At 40.1% G+C, this 22,370-nt stretch overlaps 1 protein-coding gene across 6 annotated transcripts in view; it reads left to right on the top strand.

Moving 5' to 3' along the window:
- HDAC10 (histone deacetylase 10) overlaps positions 1-21,775 on the top strand; it is a 35,668-nt gene extending 13,893 nt beyond the window's left edge. For 4 of the 6 annotated variants that reach the window (XM_073328275.1, XM_073328278.1, XM_073328276.1 and 1 more), the window contains 10 exons: positions 1,072-1,178; positions 2,580-2,647; positions 6,328-6,616; positions 7,317-7,407; positions 9,158-9,243; positions 9,834-9,887; positions 16,199-16,283; positions 16,857-17,042; positions 19,255-19,414; positions 20,787-21,775. In XM_073328275.1, the coding sequence (XP_073184376.1) occupies positions 1,072-1,178; positions 2,580-2,647; positions 6,328-6,616; positions 7,317-7,407; positions 9,158-9,243; positions 9,834-9,887; positions 16,199-16,283; positions 16,857-17,042; positions 19,255-19,414; positions 20,787-20,812 (1,152 nt within the window). In that variant the 3' untranslated portion in view covers positions 20,813-21,775. Of the gene's footprint in view, positions 1-1,071; positions 1,179-2,579; positions 2,648-6,327; positions 6,617-7,316; positions 7,408-9,157; positions 9,244-9,833; positions 9,888-16,198; positions 16,284-16,856; positions 17,043-18,071; positions 18,183-19,254; positions 19,415-20,786 lie in introns of those variants that run through there. The other 2 variants (XM_073328280.1, XM_073328277.1) reach the window with 2 other exon arrangements.
- The last annotated feature ends 595 nt before the right edge of the window (positions 21,776-22,370 follow it).

Here is a 22,370-nt window from a genome sequence, read left to right on the forward strand (position 1 = left end):
AAGGAGTAGTGGTCTCAAGTTGCAGTGGGGGAGGTTTAGATTGGATATTAGGAAAAACTTTTTCACTAGGAGGGTGGTGAAACATTGGAATGCGTTACCTAGGGAGGTGGTGGAATCTCCTTCCTTAGAAATTTTTAAGGTTAGGAAATTTTTAAGGTTGACAAAGCCCTGGCTGGGATGATTTAGTTGGCGATTGGTCCTGCTTTGAGCAGGGGGTTGGACTAGATGACCTTCTGAGGTCCCTTCCAACCCTGATATTCTATGGTTCTATGATACATTGGTCTTTTACCATTCTATACCTGTCAATGGATGAATAGTGGATTTCAGTCTCCAGAGGTGTCAGTGTTGCAATCTTTGAGCACTAAGGTGTATATCAGAATAGATACTTGCAGATGAAAATGAGTTTAATAGAGATGAAAGCATCATGGGTGAGATCCTCACCCCCCCAATTCTGACCCTTTTATGTTGGGTAAGAGGGCCAGAGCAGTATAAAGGGGCCCTAAAATTCCTTGTTCCAGCTGGGTGAGGAATCCCCTTGTGAAAGCACTCTAGGATCCTGCAAGGTGGGAGAGTCCCAGAGCTCAGGCTAAACATCTACACTGCAATTAAACAGCCCCTTAGCCTGAGCCCTGTGAGCCTGAGGCAAGGGCCAGCCGTGGGTTTTTAATTGCAGTGTAGACGTACCTTTAGTGGCTCAGTACGGAATCTCACCCCAAGTTTCCCAATTTTTTATTTTTTTTATTTTTTTTGGTAATAATATAACTGATTTCCAGTAATGCAGTCCAACCATATTATGCTCATTGGTGTCATTTCACAATGACGTATTTTAACAAGTTGCTTCTGACTAAGTGTTTTCAGACTGAAACAGAAACTGTAGCTGACTATTTATTTCCATGGCACTAGCCATTAGATCCTACTTTCCATTTAGCTAACATGCAGGCATATTTCAAAAGGTGGATGTAGAATATTTTTAAATGAAAAAATATACTTTCTACAAGCACGTTTTACAGATAGTTTATTTAGTACGTATTTGTTCTTTGCATTGCACAAAATATAGTTTAATTTTCCTAGGGTGGATACCATTTGAAGTCATTGTCTGAATCAGTCTGCATGACTGTAAAAACTTTGCTTAGAGACCCTCTCCCCCAGATCTCTGGAGAAATGGCACCGTGCTTAAGGTATGGATCAAGAAATATTTTGTTTCATGCTATATGTGTCTGTTCTTCTTGTTTATGGAAGACGCTGATTGTACATTGAACTGGAGCTATTGGACTGTGAGCTAGAAATCAAGTCACATGGGCATTTCATATTATTTTTTCTACTTGTATCATCAAGCCTAAAAGTGTAAAGAAAACTACCTTAAAACCTGAATGTGGGAAACGCTACAATTTCCAGAAAATAATTAAAGTGCTCATTCCTTACTTTTTTAATCCTGATGCTCAAAAATATTAAACAATATTATGATATTGATAAATGCAAATTAAGAAGTTAGGCCCCAGTTCAGAAAGATACATAAGCACATGCCTAGCCTTAAGCACATGAATAGTTCCATCAATGGGACAGTTAAGCATGTGCTTATTATACCTTGCTGAATCAGGGCTTTAATATGCTGCTACAATGCATTATTTTTCTGACTCTGATCGCTCCCACTTCAAAATGATCCATGTATTTCTGGTTTTGTTTTCCTTTTCTGGGATTATTTCCAATTAAGCTTAAAAGGTGAAAGAACTCAGGAGGGGAATTTTTTTTACTATCTCTATCCTTAAGCCTCGTTTCTCTATAGACATCCACCTCAGTCAAAGCTGAACTCCTAATGCCGTGACTGGCAATACCAGATGATAACAGCCAGTGGGAGAGTGAGTTTGTGGGTGTGGTTTTTGGAAAGGGGGGTGGGGGGTGAGAAAACCTGGATTTGTGCTGGAAATGGCCCAACTTGATTATCATACACATTGTAAGGAGAGTGATCACTTTAGATAAGCTATTACCAGCAGGAGAGTGGGGTGGGAGGAGGTATTGTTTCATGGTCTCTGTGTATATAATGTCTTCTGCAGTTTCCACAGTATGCATCCGATGAAGTGAGCTGTAGCTCACGAAAGCTTATGCTCAAATAAATTGGTTAGTCTCTAAGGTGCCACAAGTACTCCTTTCCTTTTTGCGAATACAGACTAACAGGGCTGTTACTCTGAAACCTGTCAGACAGCAATGTGTTCGTGTAATGGAACACTAAATTGTATTATACTGTTCAGCCTCTAGGTTGCACTGTGTGAGAAATACCTTATTCAAGCTAACCTCAGCCATACCTGCGGGCAGAGCATTAAAGGATGGTATAGTGAGCACATCTGGTGTCTCTCTTGCTCACAAACAAGCTCTGTACTCAGTCGATAGCTGATCCAGGACTACAACACTACACATTCTCTTTCATTTTCTGTGGCTGACACTTGCAAGTAATCATTCCAAGTAACATGCCCTTCTCTTTGTTTTTCTAGCAAAAACTTCAGAAACGGAGTCTTATGTTCAGCTTGGCAACCTTCCCTATATTTTCATCTGAACTGATGATGCTAATCACTTGTCTTTTGTAGTGCTGTTGAGTCTATACAAAATGTGAGAGCTGCACATAAACCATACTGGAAATGTCTGATGTATGAAGGTAATTGGTCTTCTGTTTCTTTTCGCTAATGTGATTGATAAATGTGATACATACTTGAACTCCAGAAAAGATTTATAATTAATATCCATAGGTTCAAATAACCTACCTACTTCACGGAAGTATTGTGAGGGATCACTATTCAGGGCCAAATTCTTTGCTGGTGTAATTTGGCATAGCTCATAAGAACATAAAAATGGCCACTTGGGGTCAAACCAATGATCTATCTAGTTCAATATCCTATCTTCCAACGGTGGCCAATGCCAGATGCTTCAGTGGGAATGGACAAAACAGGGCAATTCTCAAGGGATGGATCACTTGTCGTCCAGTCCCAGCATCTGGCAGTCAGAAGCTTAAGGACGCCCGAAGCATGGAGTTGCATCCTTGACCATCTTGGCTAATAGCCATTGATGGACCTATCCTCCGTGAACTTATGTAATTCTTTTTTGAACCTTGTTATAGTTTTGGCCTTCACAACATCCTGTTTCACAGGTTGACTGTAAGTTTTGTTTCAGAGTAACAGCCGTGTTAGTCTGTATTCGCAAAAAGAAAAGGAGTACTTGTGGCACCTTAGAGACTAACCAATTTATTAGAGCATAAGCTTTCGTGAGCTACAGCCTAAGTTTTGTGAAAAAGTACTTTCATTTGTTTGTTTTTAAACTGATGCTTATTAATTTCATTGGATGACCCCTTATTCTTGTATTATGTGAAGGGGTAAATAACACTCCCTCGCTCACTTTCTCCACACCAGTTATGATTTTATAGACCTCTATCACATCCCCCATGTAGTAGTAGTCTCTTTTCCAAGCTGACCAGTCCTACTCTTATTAATCTCTCCTCATATGGATGCTGTTCCATACCCCTAATAATTTTTGTTGCCCTTCTCTGTACCTTTTCCAATTCCAATATACCTTTTTTGAGATGGGGTGATCAGAACTGTATTTAGTATTTAAGGTGGAGGTGTACCTTGGATTTATATAGTGGCATTATGATATTTACTGTCTTATTAGTAAGGCTGCAAGTCTGTCATGGAAGTCATGGATTTTGTGACTTTCTGTGATTTCTGTGACTTCTGCAGCGGCCAGTGCTGGCTTAGGGGCTGCCCAAGTTGGGCAGCCCTTGGGCCAGCAGCAGCAGTTCAGGGGTGTGGGAGGGGACTCAGGGTTAGGGGCAGGGGGTTGGGCAGTGTGTGTGTGGATGCTTACCTCGGGGTGGGGGGCTCCCTGGTTCCCACTGGCATGGCCCTGCAGCTCCAAGGCAGTGGAAGGACTAGGGGGCTCCGTGTGCTGCCCGTGCCCATATGCCCCTGGGCCGCAGCTCCCATTGGCTGCGGTTCCTGGCCAATAGGAGCTGTGCAGCCGGAGCTGGTGGCAGGAGTAGCGTGCAAAGCCCCCATGGCTCCTCTGCCACCTAGGAGCTGCAGGGACATGCGGAGCCGGGTAGTGAGCCTCTGCCAGCCCTACCAACCATCCAACTTCCCCCAGCACCTGTGGCCCCCTGCCCAAGTTTTAGTTAGGGGTATATAGTAAAAGTCATGGACAGGTCATGGGCTGTGAATTTTTGTTTACTGCCCATGACCTGTCCATGACTTTTACTAAAAATACCCAGGACTAAAACATAGCCTTACTTATTAGCTATCCCTTTCCTAATGGTTCCTAACTTTCTGTTAGCTTTTTTGACTCGCTGCTTATTGAGTGGATGTTTTCAGAGAACTATCCATAATGACTCCAAGATCTCTTTCTTGAGTGATAACATCAAATTTAGACCATATCATTTTGTATGTATAGTTGGGATTATGTTTTCAAATGTGCATTACTTTTCATTTATCAACATTTGAATTTCATCTACCATTTTGTTGCTCAGTCACCCAGTTTTGTTCGATCCCTTTGTGATGCTTCTCAATCAGCTTTGGACTTACAAAATTACTCAAGAAAGTTAAGTTATCATCTGCACGCTTTGTCACCTCACTGTTTACCCCTATTTCAAATAATTTATGAATATTTTGAACATTTATGAATATGTCCCAGTACAGATCCCTGGGGGATACCACTATTTACCTCTCTCTATTCTGAAAACTGACCATTTATTCCTTGCCAGAGTTTATGCTCCTTTCTATTTTTTGCTTCTAACCACCACTTTCACTCTGTTTTTTAGCCATGGTGGCACTTTTTGTTCATCTTACTATTTTTTTTTAAATTTTGGGGTATACATTTAATTTGAGCCTCTATTACGGTGTTTTTTAAAGTTTACCTGCAGCTTTGTCATTTCACTCTTGTTACTGTTCCTTTTAATTTCCTCATTTTTGTGTAGTTCCCCTTTCTGAAGTTATATGTTACTGTGGTGGGCTTCTCTGGTATTTCTCCTCACCCCGAAGGATGTTTAGTTTAATTATATTATGGTTACTATTACCAAGCGGTTCAACTATATTCACCTCTTGCACCAGATCCTGTGCTCTGCTTAGGACTAAATCAAGAATTGCCTCTCCCTTGTGGGTTCCAGGGCTAGCTGCTCCAAGAAGGTCTAGAAAGTCTAGAAACTTTATCTCTGCATCCTGTCCTGTACCTAGTCAATATGGGGATAATTGAAATCCACCATTATGACTGAGTTTTCTATTTTTATAGCTCCACTGATTTACTTACTCCAGCTGAAAATCTGGTCCTCAGTGTCTCAAAAATGCTGTGACATCCTTGGTTGGAAGTGCTAATATGTATTACAGGATGCACAATCAGTATTTGGTCCCCAGTGAGCAAAGGGTTAACCTTTGGTCAGCTTCCTCCTCCCTTTGTATGCTTACTCAGATTGGCTGCTTGAGAGACAAGAGGGGCAGAGGATGCTTTTGTGAAGGTTTGGCACCAGTGTCATAAGTCTGGGTTAAATCTCATGCTGAGGAGTATTGTGTGTTCTTTTTCTGTTTGTTAATTTATTTTGCTTTCTTCTTACAACTACTAGTGATATTTCTTTGAGGCAAAAACCTTGCAAACTGCAACTGGTTTTCTTTCTGCTGAATCATTCCACCAATTCAGAATATAAAAGCGGTACATGTTGTTGTTTGTTTCGTTCCTTCTACTGTGGTCCATCCCAGCTAATGGTACACATTGTAGGCTTTTTCAAATTGAGGTTGTTGGGTAAAAGCATCATATATAGGATTCTAATCTCTTGAGATTTACACAGATATTCCCAGTAATGTTTATGGCTTTTATTCAAGGATGAGTATACCTTTAGGCCCCAATCCTGCAAACACTTCCTGCAAACACTTATACAGGTGCATAACTTTATGTACATGAGTGGGTCTGATGAACTCAGTGCAATTAATTCAGTTAAGCACCTGTAGGATTGGGGCATCAAAGAATACAGAACAATTTATTTTACATTGCAAATAAAAACTTTTAGAAACAGCTTTATTTGCTTATCTTTCATATTAATCAAAGGAAGGTTGAAGCCATATTATTATGAAAACAAAAATGCCAAATATCACTTCTGAAAATTACATATTTCTTTGTAGCATAAATATGTTGAAATCAGCACCTGCAAATATATATTTGCACCAGCCAGGCAAATGCACCCCTCTATGGTAAATAAATGCAATTACTGTACATGTTAATATATAACATTTTTAGTGCCTAGGAATTACACTTGCGTTTTATGATACTTATGAACCCAAAAAATGCATTTTTTTTTTCTAGAAGCAACTCCTTTACACAATCTCGTTACCAAGTCAAAACAGATGATGGAGGCTGAGCTAATTCAAACTAGTACACATCCCACAGCAAAGCAAGCGGTTGGGAAGACTAACAGTGATGAAGCTATCAAAATAGACAGGTTTTTGGAATCACACATGAAAAAAATTCTCTTTCCAGTGCCTCCTGTTAAAACAGCAGCAGCAATTGTCTCTAAAGCTGATGCACATTTGCTACCAATATCTGTTCAAGTGGAGATGGAAATGAATGCACAAGAACTGAAAACTCTTGTCAGGTTGGTTTTATTTATGTGGCTGTCAACTTAATGTTGCGGAGTGGGCATGGTATAGTGATTTGACCACAGGACTGGAAACCAGTGACTCTTGTCTTCTAATCCTAGTTCTCTGATACTAACTTTCTCTTTGGCCTTGGCCTTCCTTAACCTTTGCCTCAGTTTCTCTATCGGCAAAATAGGGTAAATGATATATATCTCCCATGTCGGCAAAGCTCTTTGCAGAGCTTGTCAGAACATTTGTGACTAAAAGTAATTTAATCAAATATACTGGTTTTTTTTGTGTTTTGTTTTTTCCAAAACTAAAACACTTTGCAGAAACATACCGATTTCAATGAAGTTTGCAGTAGGAAGTTTTCTGAGGGCCAGGGCTCTCTGTTCACTTCTGACCAGAGAAAGGTAGAGGGAGACCTGAATTGAAAACCTAAGCTTTTCAATCCATAAACAACTGTTTCAACACAATTCTGTTTTGGAAAGTGTCCCAAAGGGTTTTGTGGAGTGAAAACAAAGTTCAAGATCTCAAAAATTGTCATGAAACAAAATTGTCATCCTCTGACTACCTCTAGTTCTTTGAGGACAAATGTGTAGCACTTATAAAATGCTTTAGAAACATTTATTAATTAACATTACTATACTATTCAGACTATAACAGATTATTATTCATAACCCAATTTTAATTAGTTTTAAAAAACTTATTTTGCAGTGCACTTGATGCAGAACTTGTGAAGGAAGAGAGAGCTTTACTCTCTCTTCAGAATGTGGTGGCTATCCTAGATAAAATACTAAAGAAGAAGGTAATATTAACTGCCTATATTGTTTTCTATGTTTCTTCTGCTCTTTGATTGTTCTTCAGTGTTAGCTCAATATTAGTTATGTCTTTTCCTATCCTGCTAGTGTCCGTCAGATTGTATCTGTGTTAAAATTGTGACTACTTACTAGAGTAAATGGGAAAGATAAGAGAAAATATATATGAACAGCAGCTTACTTCAGTAATTTTTTTGATTGTGTTTGATCAAGATTGTGCCCTGCCTTTATGTGAGCAGGGGCATATGAGGGAGCAAGAATCCTCCTTGTTCTGTAGGCCTACCCAGATCATTGCTCTGACTCTTAAGGGAGTGCAGAGGGCTGTGCACTTGATGCTTCAAGCAAAACTGGGAGGGGAGAAGGTAGAGCCAAGGCGATGCAAATGGAGTATGTTGCACCCCATAAAGAAGCGTCTCAAATTATTCCTTCCCCAGTGCACATTGGGAGTAATTTTTCCTTTTTGATCCTACCATTAGGGCAGTGCAGTTACGTATCCTCCCTTATTGTGGGTTGCATGTTAAATGTACAGTTTAGCCCTTTTATTATTATATCTGTTGATGTCTGAATAACAGTTTACTCAGAACTGAGCTTTTCTCTCTGTTTAACTCTCCAGTGAAGCAATAATCCTCTTTGTTTTGTTTAAAACATCAGTGTATTGCCATGAAAATTAATGTGATACCCCAAATTCAGTGTGATGATTTCACTGCAGGATCAGGAACTAAGGAAAGATGGGCTTTGAAGTATCAAGACTATATTTAAACACAACTGTTATCAACAATTAGCAGGAGTGACCAGAAGAATTACAAATAACAAGAGAAACATAAATGAGTTTGTATTTTGTCATTGTACAGTTGCAAACTTTCTCTCTGGATGAACATCTCATTCTAAAGTGCAGTACTTGTCAGAAAAGTAACTGTCAAAATGACCCCTTCGTACTCAACAGGTCTGCTTCCTGCTATTGATATTTAGAGTCATATTTGCAGATGTTGGTGGCAAAAGCAAGTTGTTTATGTCTGCTAACATTACCAACCCCACTCAGCTCTGGGAGAGGGAGCTGGATTGTACAACAGTCAAGAGAACTAATAACTAAATTGCAGTTGGAGAACCTTTATTGTTCAAAATCCAAAAAGTTCCCATTTTGACTTTCAGATTCTAGGCTGAGCTTCCCATGCTGGGAATTGTGAAATCCTTGTTTTACTCCATATTTATGTAGCATCTGAAGACATGACACAGACATTAGCTAATTTAATCTTTGCGGGGGTAGGTATTGTTCAGATAGGGGGATGGGAAGGTGAAGGGATTTGGCCAAGATCACAATGACAGTGACAGTTAGAACTTGGCACAGCCTGATTCCCAGACCAGTGTTTGTTCCTCTTGAGCAGTGCCTACTTGTAAACTGAGCAGATTTATCTGTAAGTCATTGAGTGACAATAAACATGGAACCCCATGGTGCCATTTTTACAGAGTCACTTTTCAGCATAGAACAACGCTTTTAAATAGGTTGCCAGACAGAGCAACTATGTAGCATAACAGCCAAACACATCCTCTTTGTAGGTAGTGGGCCACGAGGACTTTTACCAATCTTGTTAGGCTACATCATTAATGTTCCTTTCACACAGCTGTAGCTTTGTTTGCATTTATATATAATGTATAGACAAAAACAGGTTCAACTGGTACAAATTAAAAAATGGTATGATATAGGATTTATTATGATTTATTAATACAAATTTTTATTTTTAGGTGTGCAATGGAATTGCAGAATCATCTCTGGCTTCTGTTTCTACAACCTTTGCACTAAAGCACTGCTTTGATTTTGGATTACAAAGGTGAGCTATGCTTATTGGATATGGTGCTCTCTTATAAAATTTGAAAATGTGATGCAAGTTCATAAACTACAATGGGCTGCATTAAAAACATTTCATTTGCCTCTGTAATGAAACAACATCACCTCAATATGTGCAGCATTGCCTATACTAAATATAGGCAACCCTGTAAATGTGACCATAAAGCTATCTAGTTATCAAAGGCAAAACGCAACGTTTTAAGAGTGATTGTTAAATAACAGTTTTTCTAACTCTGTTTTTTGATTGCCTAAGTCCCCATTATTTTTATCAGCCTGTTGTATTATTTGTTTTTTGTCCTGAACTGTCATGAACCCGTATGCTATCCCATTGTTTTTTATATTGCTAATAGGTCAAATTCAGAGAAGACCCACGGTTGTTTATTATTTTTTCTGGATTGAATTCTCTTCCACACATGTAAACCCCTTAGCTAAATGGCCACATTTTCAGATTTTTTTTCTTGTACTGATTACTTAATTGCACTGCATGTTTTTAAAAGTTAGAAACTTATAAATGTAAGTTGTGTGTGTGTGTGTATAACACACACACATATAATTATTCTTTGTGTTCTGTAGAGTGCTCTGCATAGTTGTTGGAGACGTGGATCTTGAACTCGATTTAGATGATGGGTAAGACTTTCCATTTGTTTCAGGTGATTAAATCCCAGAGGATCATTTCTAAATGATTCTAGGTGCACATATGTCTGAGGAAACTTGCATTAAATGACTACCCAAGCACCCGACAAACATTAGTTGTTTAATGGAGTTGATACCTAATAAAGTTGGGGCAGAATTGTACTCAGTATGTTTAGGGATATTTTGGGATGGCCTCTAAAGACAGAAGGTTGCCTTATAAGGGTTGTCTCGGGTAGGTTTTGTTGTTGGTTTAAAGTATAATACTTTTCGATATTATTGAAAATTGAGATTGAAATGTCAGGCTATTTAAAAAAGGGATCTAAAAAGAGCAATATGTGATCAAATGTATTGCTGTTAATTACAGATGCTTTATTTAAGTCACTAAGAGCCCAGCACAGGTGAATGTGATGGTGGGGAGAAGGCACAAAATATCTTTTGCCTTCACATTCATGTGCCCCTACAGAGGGGCCAGATACATTCCCAGTCCTTGTCTGAGGTAATGCCAGCTCCAGGCTAGAACAACAGTGAAACCAGCCTCAACAAAGGGTCAGACCATGGTCATGCCCTCTTGAACAACCAGTAGAACTGGCACCAGGATTAGGAACTGTATGATGCATGCTGTAAAAGGGTTAGCGGGGGGGGTCATCTTGCCCATGCTCATCTAGAACCCTAGACTCAGTGGGACTCTATGTTGTTCTCTAGATTTGTATTAGGAGAGGAAGAAGCAGGACTGGGCAGATAGCAAGGAGAGGGCGTGCATACATCATTTCCCACCCAACTCTGCAGTTTATCTACAAAATGGCTATATTATCTTTTCCATGGGGGTCTCTCCATGGCTAGGACCCCTCTTTGAGGGGGTTTCCCTAGCCAGCCATGGGGAATGGAAAGCTACCAGGGGCACAGAACGGCTGCAGAGACACAAGATCTCCCTGTTGCTGGCTCCAGTCCACAACTGTTCCTCCAGGATCCATGTGGGTCACAGGGGACACAAGATTTCCTCCATCTGAGTCACCTCCAATGGGTGTTACCATGGGGGCTGGAAGCTTTCTTGGCAATCCCAGCAGAGCAATGGCACAGATTCTCAAAGGTATTTAGACTTCCACTGAAATCAATGGTTGAAATTCAGTTGATTTCAGTGGAAGCTAGGAACCTAAGTATTTTTGAGGATCTGGGCTAATATGGCTACACATGCTCATCACAAAGCTGTGCCTTGAAGACACAGTGTATTCCAAAATGTATACAAAATACCATGTAGGACTTGAATTTGCTAAACGGCATCAAACTATCTCAGTATTAGAACCTAACATGGAAGGCAAGTTTCTTGTTGTTTGTACAGATGTAGGCATATTGTGTGTGTACAGCACCTAGCACAATGGGGTCCTAATAAATAATAATGCTGTGTAGAGGTTTGTGGGGCAAGCCAATTGTGACATTAGACTCAAACTTTACATGATCTTGATGGTTCCCCTCGCTCACCCAGTCCTGTAATAGATCCCTAACCTCTGGCTGAGTTACTGAAGTCCTCAAATCAGAGTTTAAAGACTTCAAGATTACAGAGAATTCACTATTTACACTAGTTTAAACCGGCAAGTGACCCGTGCCCCATGCTGCAGAGGAAGGTGAAAAACCCCCAGGGTCTCTGCCAATCTGACCTAGGGGAAAATTCCTTCCTGACCCCAACTATGGCGATCAATTAGTCGCTGAGCATATGGGCAAGACCCACCAGGCAGATCCCTGGAAAAAAATTCTCTGTAGTAACTCAGAGCCCTCCCCATCTAGTGTCCTGTCTCTGGCCATTGGAGATTTTTGCTACTGGTGGTCACCAGTGAGCCACATGCCATCATAGGCAGTCCCATCATGTCATCCCTTCATCAAGCTCAGTCTTGAAGTCTGTTTGGTTTTTTTACCCCACTGCTCCCCTTGGAAGACTGTTCCACAACTTCTCTCCTCTGATGGTTAGAAACCTTTGCCTAATTTTGAGCCTAAACTTATTGATGGTCAGTTTATATGCATTTGTTCTTATGTCCACATTGGGGCTTAACTTAAATAATTCTTCCCCCTCCCTGGTATTTATCCCTCTGATGTATTTAGAGAGAGCAATCAAATCTCCCCTTAGCCTTCTTTTGGTTAGGCTAAACAAGCCACGCTCTTTGAACCTCCTCTTATAAGGTAGGTTTCCCATTCCTTGGATTATCCTAGTAGCCCTTCTCTGTACCTGTTTCAATTTGAATTCATCTTTCCTAAACCCTGGAGACCTGAATTGCACAAAGTATTCCAGATGAAGTCTCAACAGTGCCTTATACGCCTCTCCCTGATATAATATGGTCCTCGGGAGACAAAAAAAAATCTCACCGCGTTATAGGTGAAACTGCGTTATATTGAACTTGCTTTGGGCCCCCCTTTCCTTGTTCCCTGACCATCCCCTACCCAACCCCCCTGCTCCCTGTCCCCTGACTGCTCCGACCCCTCTCCACACCCTCTGCCCCATGACAGGCACTCACCAGCAGCAGCAGGAAGCGGAACAATACGGCTCCAGCCCGCTCCACTCTGCCACCTCCCAGCCACAGCGCTCTCCTTCCCGCCACCAGTGAGTACAGAGGGCGTCCTTTCCCGAACCTCCCCTCACTCACCGGTGGCGGGAAGCATTGGGGAAAGGATGCCCCCCGTACTCACCTGCGGCAGGAAGTGGAGCACCGCGGCTGGGAGCTGGTGGAGTAGAGCAGGCTGGGGCCGGGCTGCTCCACTTCCCACCGCTGGGGACGGGGTGAGGGAAGCGGAGCGGGCTGCCCCCGGCTAATCTCCCGGGCCACTCTGGGACTGTGGGGCCCCCAAAAGTGCCCCCCCAGCCCTTTCCTCCCAGACCCTGGGGGGTGGGGAGGAGCCCCTGACCACCCCCAAGACCCTCTGCCCCTTATCCAACCCATCGGCCCAGCCCGGCCCCCTTAACATGCTGCTCAGAGCAGCGTGTCGGAGCTTTACCGCGTTGTATGCGAACCCCCATTATATCGGGTCGCGTTATATCTGGGTAGAGGTGTATAATGATACTAACACTTCCCTGTTTCTACTGGAAATACCTCACCTGATGCATCCTAGGACTCCATTAGCCTTTTTCACAGCCACATCAAACTCATGGTTCATAGTCATCCTGTGATCAACCAATACATCCAGGTCTTTCTCCTCCTCTGTCACTTCCAACTGGTAAGTCCCCAGTTTATAGCAGAAATTCTTGTTAGTCCCTAAATACATGATCTTGCACTTTGCACTATTAAATTTTATCCTGTTTCTATTACTCCAGTTTACAAGGTCATCCAGATCTTCTTTTAGGATATTCTGGTCCTCCTCCATATTGGCAATACCTCCCAACTTTGTGTCCTCCACAAATTTTATTAGCTCACACTCACTCTATGTGCCAAGGTCAGTCATAAAAAGATTAAATAAGATTGGTCCCAAAACCAGTCCCTGAGGAACTCCACTAGTAACCTCCCTCAAGCCTGACAGTTTACTTGTCAATATGAACTGTTGTAGTCCCCCACCCTTAAACCAGTTCCTTATCCACCTTTCAATGCTCATATGAATCCCCATCTTCTCCAATTTAACTAATTTCCCATGTGGAACTGTATCAGATGTCTTACTGAAATCCAGGTAGATTAGATCTACTGCATTTCCTTTGTCTAAAAAAATCAGTTATCTTTTCAAAGAAGGAAATATGGTTGGTCTGGCACGATCCACCTTTTGTAAAACTATAATGTATTTTATCCCAGTTACCATTCACCTCTGTCCTTAATTACTTTCTCTTTCAAAATTTGTTCCAAAGACCTTGATACAATTAAGGTCAAACTAACAGGTCTGTAGTGTCCGGGATCACTTTCCCCCCTTTCTTAAAAATAGGAACTATATTAGCAATTCTCTAGTCATAGGGTACAACCCCCGAGTTTACAGATTCATTAAAATTCCTTGTTATTGGACTTGCAATTTCATGTGCCAGCTCCTTTGATATTCTTGGATGGAGATTATCCGTGCTCCCTGATTTAGTCCCATTAAGATGTATGAGTTTTGACTTCCACCTCAGATGCGGTAATTTCTACCTCCACATCCTCATTGCCATTAGCCACTCTGCCACTACCCCTAAGCTCCTCATTACCCTTATTAAAAACTGAGGCAAACTATTTGTTTAGGTGTTGGGCTAGGCCTAGATAATATTTACTCTCCACCCCCATCCCCAGTGTTTAGCAGTCCCACTTCTACTTTCCTTCTTTTCTTCTTATTTATATGGCTATAGAACCTTTTACTGTTGGTTTTAATTTCCTTTGCAAGATCCAACTCTGCTTGGCTTTTGTGAGTTCTCACTTTATCCCTACACTTTCTTACCTCCAAGAGGCTAGCTTTCCTTGCTGATCCCTCCCCTCTTCCATTCCTTGTAGGCTTTTCCGCTTTCTCTTTATCACCTGTTTTGTGATGCTTGCTTATCCAGCTTGCTCTGCCACTCTTCCCTACAAATGTTTTCCCCTTGCTAGGGATGCAGGCTTCAGATAGTTCCTGCAACTATGACTTAAAGTAATTCCAAGCCTCCTTCATCTTCAGATCCTTGAGTTCTTCAGTTCAGTCCATCTCTCTCACTAATTCCCTTAATTGTTTAAAGTTAGTTCTTGAAATCAAGGGCCCTTGTTGCAGATCTATTTTTGTTTATCCTTGCATTTAAACTGAACTAGCTCATGATCATTCAAACCAAGGCTGTTCTCTACAACCAGTTCTTCTATGAGGTCCTCACTACTCGCAAATACCAAATCTAAAATGGCATCACCTCTTGTTGCTTCAGCGACTAGTTGGAGAAGAAATCAGTCAGCTATCACATCCAGGAAAATCTGGGCCCTACTATTATTGGTAGCACTTGTCCTCCAATCTATATTTGGGAAGTTAAAGTCTCCCATAATCACACAAATTCCAGTACTATTTATTTCATTAAAAACATTAGATGTTCATATCCATATCCAAATTAGATCCTGGTGGTCTGTAGCACACCCCAAGCACTATGTCAGGGGAACTTCTAGAAGCTTTCTTCCCCAAAGTGATTTTGGCACAGACTCACTCTTATCTTATCCATTCCATCACTTCTAATTTCTTTACGTCTATCTTATCATTAATATACTTTGCTACTCTACCACCTTTGCCTTTATTTGTCTTTTCTGAACAGCACATACCCTTCAATACCTGTACTCCAGTCCATGTCTACGATTCCACCATGTTTCTGTCATCCCTATAATATCTGGTTTCACTTCCTGTACCAATAGTTCTAGTTCCTCCATTTTGTACACCAGTGCAGGGAGCCCGGGTAACAAATGTCCTAATTGTTGCTGCTTGGCTTCCCCGACATTCATTGCCCGATTGGGTACAGTCATTCTACTGCCAGTATCACCACTATTCTTCCTCTTAATGTACATTGTTGTACCCCCTGCTGTTCCTTTCTCCATTCCTGAATCCTTTCTTACTTGATTTTCCTCGCCCTCAATGTTAAAATCAAGTGTGGAAATTACATGAGCATTTCCCCTAAGTTCCTCGTTTTAAAGCTCTTTTAATGAGTTGTGCCGACCTCCATCCTAGAAGTCTGTTTTCCTCCCTACTCAGGTGGAGTCCATCCCACAAGAACGGTCCTCTGTCCATGAATGCCTCCCAGTGGTCAAAGATCCCAAAGCCCTCCTTATAGCACCATTGCCTGAGCCATCTGTTGATCATCAGAATCTTGTCTCACCTTCATTCTCCTCCTCTAGTAATAGGCAGAATCCCACTGAAGATCACCTGAGCCTCCATTTCCTTAAGCTTCTTCCCCAGCTTGGCATAGTCTCCCAATTTTGGTACTGTGAAAGCAGTTATTTCTTTATTGCATACTATGAAAATGTGCTTGCTAATCATATGTGGGGCTGGGGGGAAGAAGAGTCAAATAGACAATTCTTTATTGAAGGCCAACTTTACATATCAATATCCTACTTCTCCAGCTCCTCTTTCCACTAAAAGTGGCTTGACCATTATTTTCCTAAAAACTTTAATACAAAAAAATTACTTTTATTGAGATTTCAGTTTTAACTGGTATTGACCTTTTTTAATCTTACTTTTCACAATTTAAACAAGGGACTACAATGATTCAGAAGTGTTTGCTGTTGAGATAAATTTGAGATCAAATTTATATAAGGGGCCACGAATATCATCCAAAGAATAATTTTTAATATCCACTTTCACTAATTTCACTAGTATTATTTATTATCTCATTAGAAGTTGTTGATGAAATAGTGAAATGTATTTTTTATCTACAGAAAAATACTTTTGATGAACATTTGCCAGAAACAGCAAACTGAAAAGACCAACTCCAAATATCATATTTCTCTGAACTGGAGAGAGGTACATTAAAAAAATTCTGGAAACCAAATAAGATAAAGGACTTCTTTTTTTTTTTTTTTTAAACTAAGTTAGAATAGAATCAAGTATATTTACTAGTTCGTAAAACTGACAATAGTGTCTAAGATTATCAATTTGATTCAAGTTTTTACTAATAAAATTGGGGGGGAAATTTCAAAGATACAAATGGGAGTTAGACATCTAACTGCCATTAGGCCTTTAAAAATCTCCCCCTTCATTTGTGTATAGTGCATCTTAGGCACCAAAGTTGTGACAGCTTGAAGAAGGTTAAAATGGCCTCTGACACTAGTCCTGGAGGGGTGGAGTTGTAATGAAAGGGGAGATGAATAATGCATGATGCGTAATTAATACAAGTAATGATTCATATGAAAATAGGAACACTACATGAGATCAGAGAAGTATCCTGTTTTCAACAGTGATCTATTCTAGAAGTTTTTTATAGTTGTTCTCCTTTATTTCTTTGTTTTGTTTATTTTTTAATCTCTGTTTTTTGGTACATACAGGGATTTTGGAGTTTCACATAAATGTTAAATTGTTTTCTGTTTCTTGTTAAAGGATGCTGAAAGAAACAATTTCTTTTGTGCTGTACTTGGATTCATTCTTCCTGTAGCGTATAGCTATCAACCTGACTTAATGATAATAGTCATTGGACCAAACAGGAGCCTTGGTATAAATGGGATTTCTCTACTTACTTGTTTACTGCAAGGATTAGCTGAGTCTCGAATTCTTGTGGTAATTCAGGTAAGAAGTGGTGCTAATCTTGATTATCCTAAAATCCTTTTAGCTGACAAAGAAACTATTCTATTTAAGCACCATTGTCTTGAGTAGAAGTAGCAGTAGGCTGTCAGCATCCTCATTTATCAGAGCGTCACCAGAATACACCGTGCTGGGTGATATTCAATTTTATTTGGCTAGTTCACTTTAAAATAACAAAAACAAAACATAGTTTTTTAAAAAATATTGCTATGTAAAAGAAGCCTATATAATGGTAGGGGTGTATAAGTGAGTGACTTGGACTAGGCCACAAACGGTCATATTTGTAAAGGTGGTTAGATGCCTAAAGATGCAGATAAGTGCCAACTGGAATTTTCAAAATCACCTGTGCATTGAAATCATTGGGGGTTAGGCACTAAGCTATGGTTGAAAATCTCGCTAGGCGCCTGGTCTGTAAGCATCCAAATACCTTTACAAATGTGGCTCTTACTTTCTCTACTCCAGATGTGTAAAACTGGAATAATACTGCTTTACTTACCACAAAGGTGTTATGCACTTTAACGCTTTTTAAGATAATTACATAGAAGGTGCTATTATAAATACAAAGTAATAGCAGAATTATGTAGCAGGAAAGAAGCAAAAAAGTGGAAAATGTAAGTTACCATGAATCCATTTACAGACTTACTGACAAGTACTATGTGGGGTAAATGTAACATTTATTTATTGTTTTAATGTAATGAAATACATAAAATGGAATCTCTTTCCTGGAAACTGCCCCAGTTAGGGACATGTTATTTCTCAAGATGTCAATTAAGTAATCTTACCATACTTTATTCTACATTTCTCTAGAATTTTCTTTGAATTTACTGTGCTATGATATTTAAATTTTGTGAACTAAATCTGTATATTGTGTGATACAGCATGGCCAGAGGGGAGCAAGAGAGTGTAAGAAGGGAGCCTTATTCCCTGTAGAGGGAAGAAAGTTTGCTATAGATTAATTAAAGCACCTGAAGCCAGTCACCTGATTTAAAAAAAAACCCTGCTTCAATCGGACAGGAGGAGGATTTGAAGCAGAGTGGATTGGGGTTGGCGCAGAGAGCAGTTTGGAGGGAAGCAGAGGAGAGTTTGGAGAAATGCTGCTGTGGGCTAAGAAGACCAAGACCCTAGGTAAAGGGACACCTGGTTTGTGCAGAGGGAGGGCAGGAAGCCCCACAAGCTGAAGGGCAGGAGAGGAAAGTAGTCCAGGGGAAGGAACCACTAGTTCAAGTGGTTTACCGCTATCCCTAGGGCCCCTGAGCTGGGACCCGGAGTAGAGGATGGGCCCGGGTCCCTCCCTCTCCACTCCCCCCCTCCAGGACACTAGTGGGGCAGTTAATACCCCAGTTCAGGGGCAAGAAACGGTGCCCTGAACCGCGTGCCCCCCCTCCCCAAGAAAAAGCGCAAGACCCATCATAGTAGCGCCGGCAATTTGCCACAATTGATATACAGTATTCTGAAATATTTGTGCACACTAACTAGGAGCATTCAGCTGGGAAGAATTATTGGGAGTCTGAAGGGTAGGCTGAGAGATGAAGGAGGAGCTTGGATGGACATGTGAGCCTCTAATGAATGACTGAAATAGATTTATATTAACACTTAGCGGGTAGTACCTATAATAAAAATGTGGAGATTTTATATAGCGTGCTTGGCTTCTTAGAAGAACTAAAATCCACGTTATCCCTTTTCAATGAAATTCAGTAACATTATTGAAGAATGAAAATAAGTGGCATGCTCTTCACCATTAGTCACAATGACCACAGAAAATGCTTTCAGTGACTTTAGAACATTGATTTAAACTGTTAAAAGATTCTAAAAAATTTTTATAATGTCATTACTGGTCAAAGCAAAATAAATCACTGTTTATTAGTGACGGAAAATTCAGTGATCTATGACGTAAATAAGACCTATTTTTCTCCATTGTTCCATCTTTAATTCTGTGCTATTTCTTTTGTCTCATAAAAGAGTAACTGAGAGGTCATTTGTATTTGCGATAAATTAGCTTTATAGGAGTTCACAGTATGAATTCCTTCGTCATCTGCTTCAGCTCCTCCACTGGAGTACTTTCAGACTTGGAAAACTGAAAGTTACTTCATTATTACTACTGATACTGCCAACTTCATTACAATAGGTTATAAAATATTGCATTCTCTTGCTGAAACAAATAAAAATTTGCTTCACCACTATATATATTTTTAAATAGGACACAGAAATAAAACTAGTGCAAAGTGTGGCCAAAACCTTATCAGGTGTTCCTGCACCTGACTTTGGAGCCTATGCACCTGCTTCCCAAGAAAATGTACTTGAAATAAAACGATTAAGAAACCAACTTCAACAGGAATGGAAAATGCTTCGATGTTCAGGTAAGTAATCTGTTTGTAGTTCCGCTTCTTGGTACAGTTAGTATGTTTCTGAAAAGGCTATAAACTTACTAAGGGTTCAGTTGTGTACCATTAAAGACAATGGGAGTTTTTCCATTGACTTGAACGGGAGCAGGATCGATCCCTTAAATGCCTGGTGAGATCTGTCTTCCTGGGGTTCCCATCACTGAAGTAAGAAAGCACTGAATTCAGTACCACTGTGCCTGCATACAACATGGAATGCAGCCACTTCAAGTACTTAACGTTAAGCACTCACATTGAAAAGTAGTTTTCGGATCAAAATATTGTATATTCAGTGAACAATTCAGAGACACACAGGCTCTGAATCTGTTAATCTTTTCAGAATGTGGCTCAGTCTTCTATCACTTATTCACTTGCTTACTATTCTCGCATGAGTAGTCCCACTGAACTTCATAGGGTCTACTCATGTACTCAGAGTTAAGCACATATATAAGTATTTGCAGAATCAGGGTCTGGGTTGGTACAGGACTCTGATTTTAGCAGGGAAATAGGCTTTCAAACTTCTGTATCCAGAAAGCTTCCTCTTAGCCAATACATGTATATTAGGGATAGGGCACACCATAATAACATTGTGTTATATCCAGCAAGTGGGTGATTATGTTAACACTTTTGCTTATTTATGTCAAGACAGAGAGATCCACAATTGTCTGCAGAGTAAAACGTAGCTTTTGGCAGTAGTGAATATAAAACCTGCCACAAGCAAGATACATGAATATTTGTCTTGGTACAAGCTTAGGAAGTGCCTTCCCACCTATTGGTACCTGGAATGTGGTAAACCAGAGATAAGGAAAGGTACAGAACAACAAGTTAAGAAACTGGTATGAACTGGTGGGTTGGATCTTAGGTAACATATAAAGTGCTTTAACTTGTATAAAGCCATGACATAAAGGTAGTTTTGGGGAAATATCTTTTGAAGTGCACTTACTGGGTAAGGTGAATATGCTGTGAGATAAAAATTGCTTCCTGAAATGTCTCTTGCATATTATACAATCTCTTGCTTTAGGCAGTAAACTGGCTGAGCTTGGTTATTTGGTCTCTTGAATATTTTTAATATGGAACCCAACTGTAGTCAAACACTCTCTACTATATAACTTTTTGTTTTGGAAGGGAGGGGAAAGGGAACAAGTTTAGACAAACAAAATTAAAAATGGGGATACAAACGCCCTCCACCCCCGCCACACGCATACACTAAAAAAAAAACGTGCAGCTGTTCGTGGAAGTAGGTTGAGATCATCTGACCAGTTCCTATAGACGGTAAAAATGTAATCTGGATTTTTGGGATTCTGCTGTGTATCTTGACTAATAATTGCGCTCTTATTTTTTCTCTTTGTAGTAAGGGACTGGATTTTTGGAAGCTGAGGTCACTTGACTACCTTTGGGCTCCATCATTTAACACATTCCATCATGACCGAAGGAAAAAGTGTGTCACTTTTGGTTGTTTTCTTTTAAATCAATGAACAAAGATTATCAAGATATGGCCACAGCAAGAGCCATTCACAATTGTTTTACGACTATTAAATATTTTTGTTCAAGAACCACATTTTCAGCTAAGAGCTCTTGCTGTGTGTCCGCAAAAGCGTTCATGTATCAAGTTGTGCATGCAAAACCTGCATTTGCTTGTAACTGCCTGCCAAATTATGGACCCAGTCCTGCAAACATGTATAGGTGTATCTTTTCATGCATAGAATCATAGATGTGTAGAAGTGGAAGGGACCTTGAGTGGTCATCTAGTCCAGTCTCCTACACTCAAGGCAGGACTAAGTATTATCTAGACAAGGGGTAGTCAGTAGGTGGACCATGGGCCAAATCTGGATCGCCAGATGCTTTTGAGCATACCCCGAAATCTTTTTATGTACGTATTATTATTATTATTTTATTTTATTTTCTCTGGAGTCTGGACCTTGACTATATCCTGACCAAGAAATTTGGACCTTGACAAAAAATAATTGACTACCCCAATCTAGACCATCCCTGACAGGTCTAGCCTGCTCTTAAAAACCTCCAATGAGAGAGATTCCACATGAATGGTCCTATGTAACTCAATGAGACTGCTCATGTGTATAAGTGTTTGCAGGATTGGGCCTATGTGATTTATGAGTGCAAAGATGAGTTTTGCACATGCAGTAAGCTGAGTGTATATGAATTGTGAAGCTGACTGGAAACTTGGGCCCAAGAGGAGAGCAGGGAGAAAATGAGTGGTCATAATACAGTAATTGAGGAGTTTTCTGAATTACTCCAAAGTATGAACAAATACTCTGCACTGCCTTCCAGCAACATGTATCAAACACATTTAATTCTGAATTAAACTTTTTATTGACAGTCCTCCAGCCTCCTTTTATCATCCACTAATCTCCTATTGCAAGCTTCCATCTTACTTTCCATGGACTAGATGCTGGTACCCAGGTTGAATTGCAAAATAATTTCACTTAGGTCAATGGGACTACTTATGGAGTAAGGTTATCATAACCTGACCATATGTTAGTAGTCACCATTCCCTACAACTCGCCCCACACAAACATAGCCACACTTTCTCTTGTTTCTTAATTTTTTTTTATCAACAGTTATCTGCCTAGCTATTTCCAGGAAATAATTTTAAAAGAAAAACACTTGGGGGCATATTATATTTTGAAAATATGCATCTGGTGTTAATGTTTAATATCCTGACATATACAGCATTCTTTTATTCTTTATATTACTTTATTCAATTTATTCAGGCAAGGAGCCAGGAACTCCTGAGTTATCTTCCCTTTGTTAATGGCTTCTTCTGTGGCTTTTGATAGTTCTCTGGCCAGTCTCTGCCTCAGTTTCTCCAGCTGTAAAATGTAATAGTCCTCCCCTCCCAGGATTAAATAGTTCATTTCTGTGAAGTGCTTTGTAGCTGAAAAGCACAATATAAGCACTAAGCAGTATTATTAAA

The sequence above is a fragment of the Lepidochelys kempii genome, chromosome 1 (genome assembly GCF_965140265.1).
Source record: "Lepidochelys kempii isolate rLepKem1 chromosome 1, rLepKem1.hap2, whole genome shotgun sequence".
In the NCBI taxonomy this organism is placed as follows: Eukaryota; Metazoa; Chordata; order Testudines; family Cheloniidae; genus Lepidochelys; species Lepidochelys kempii.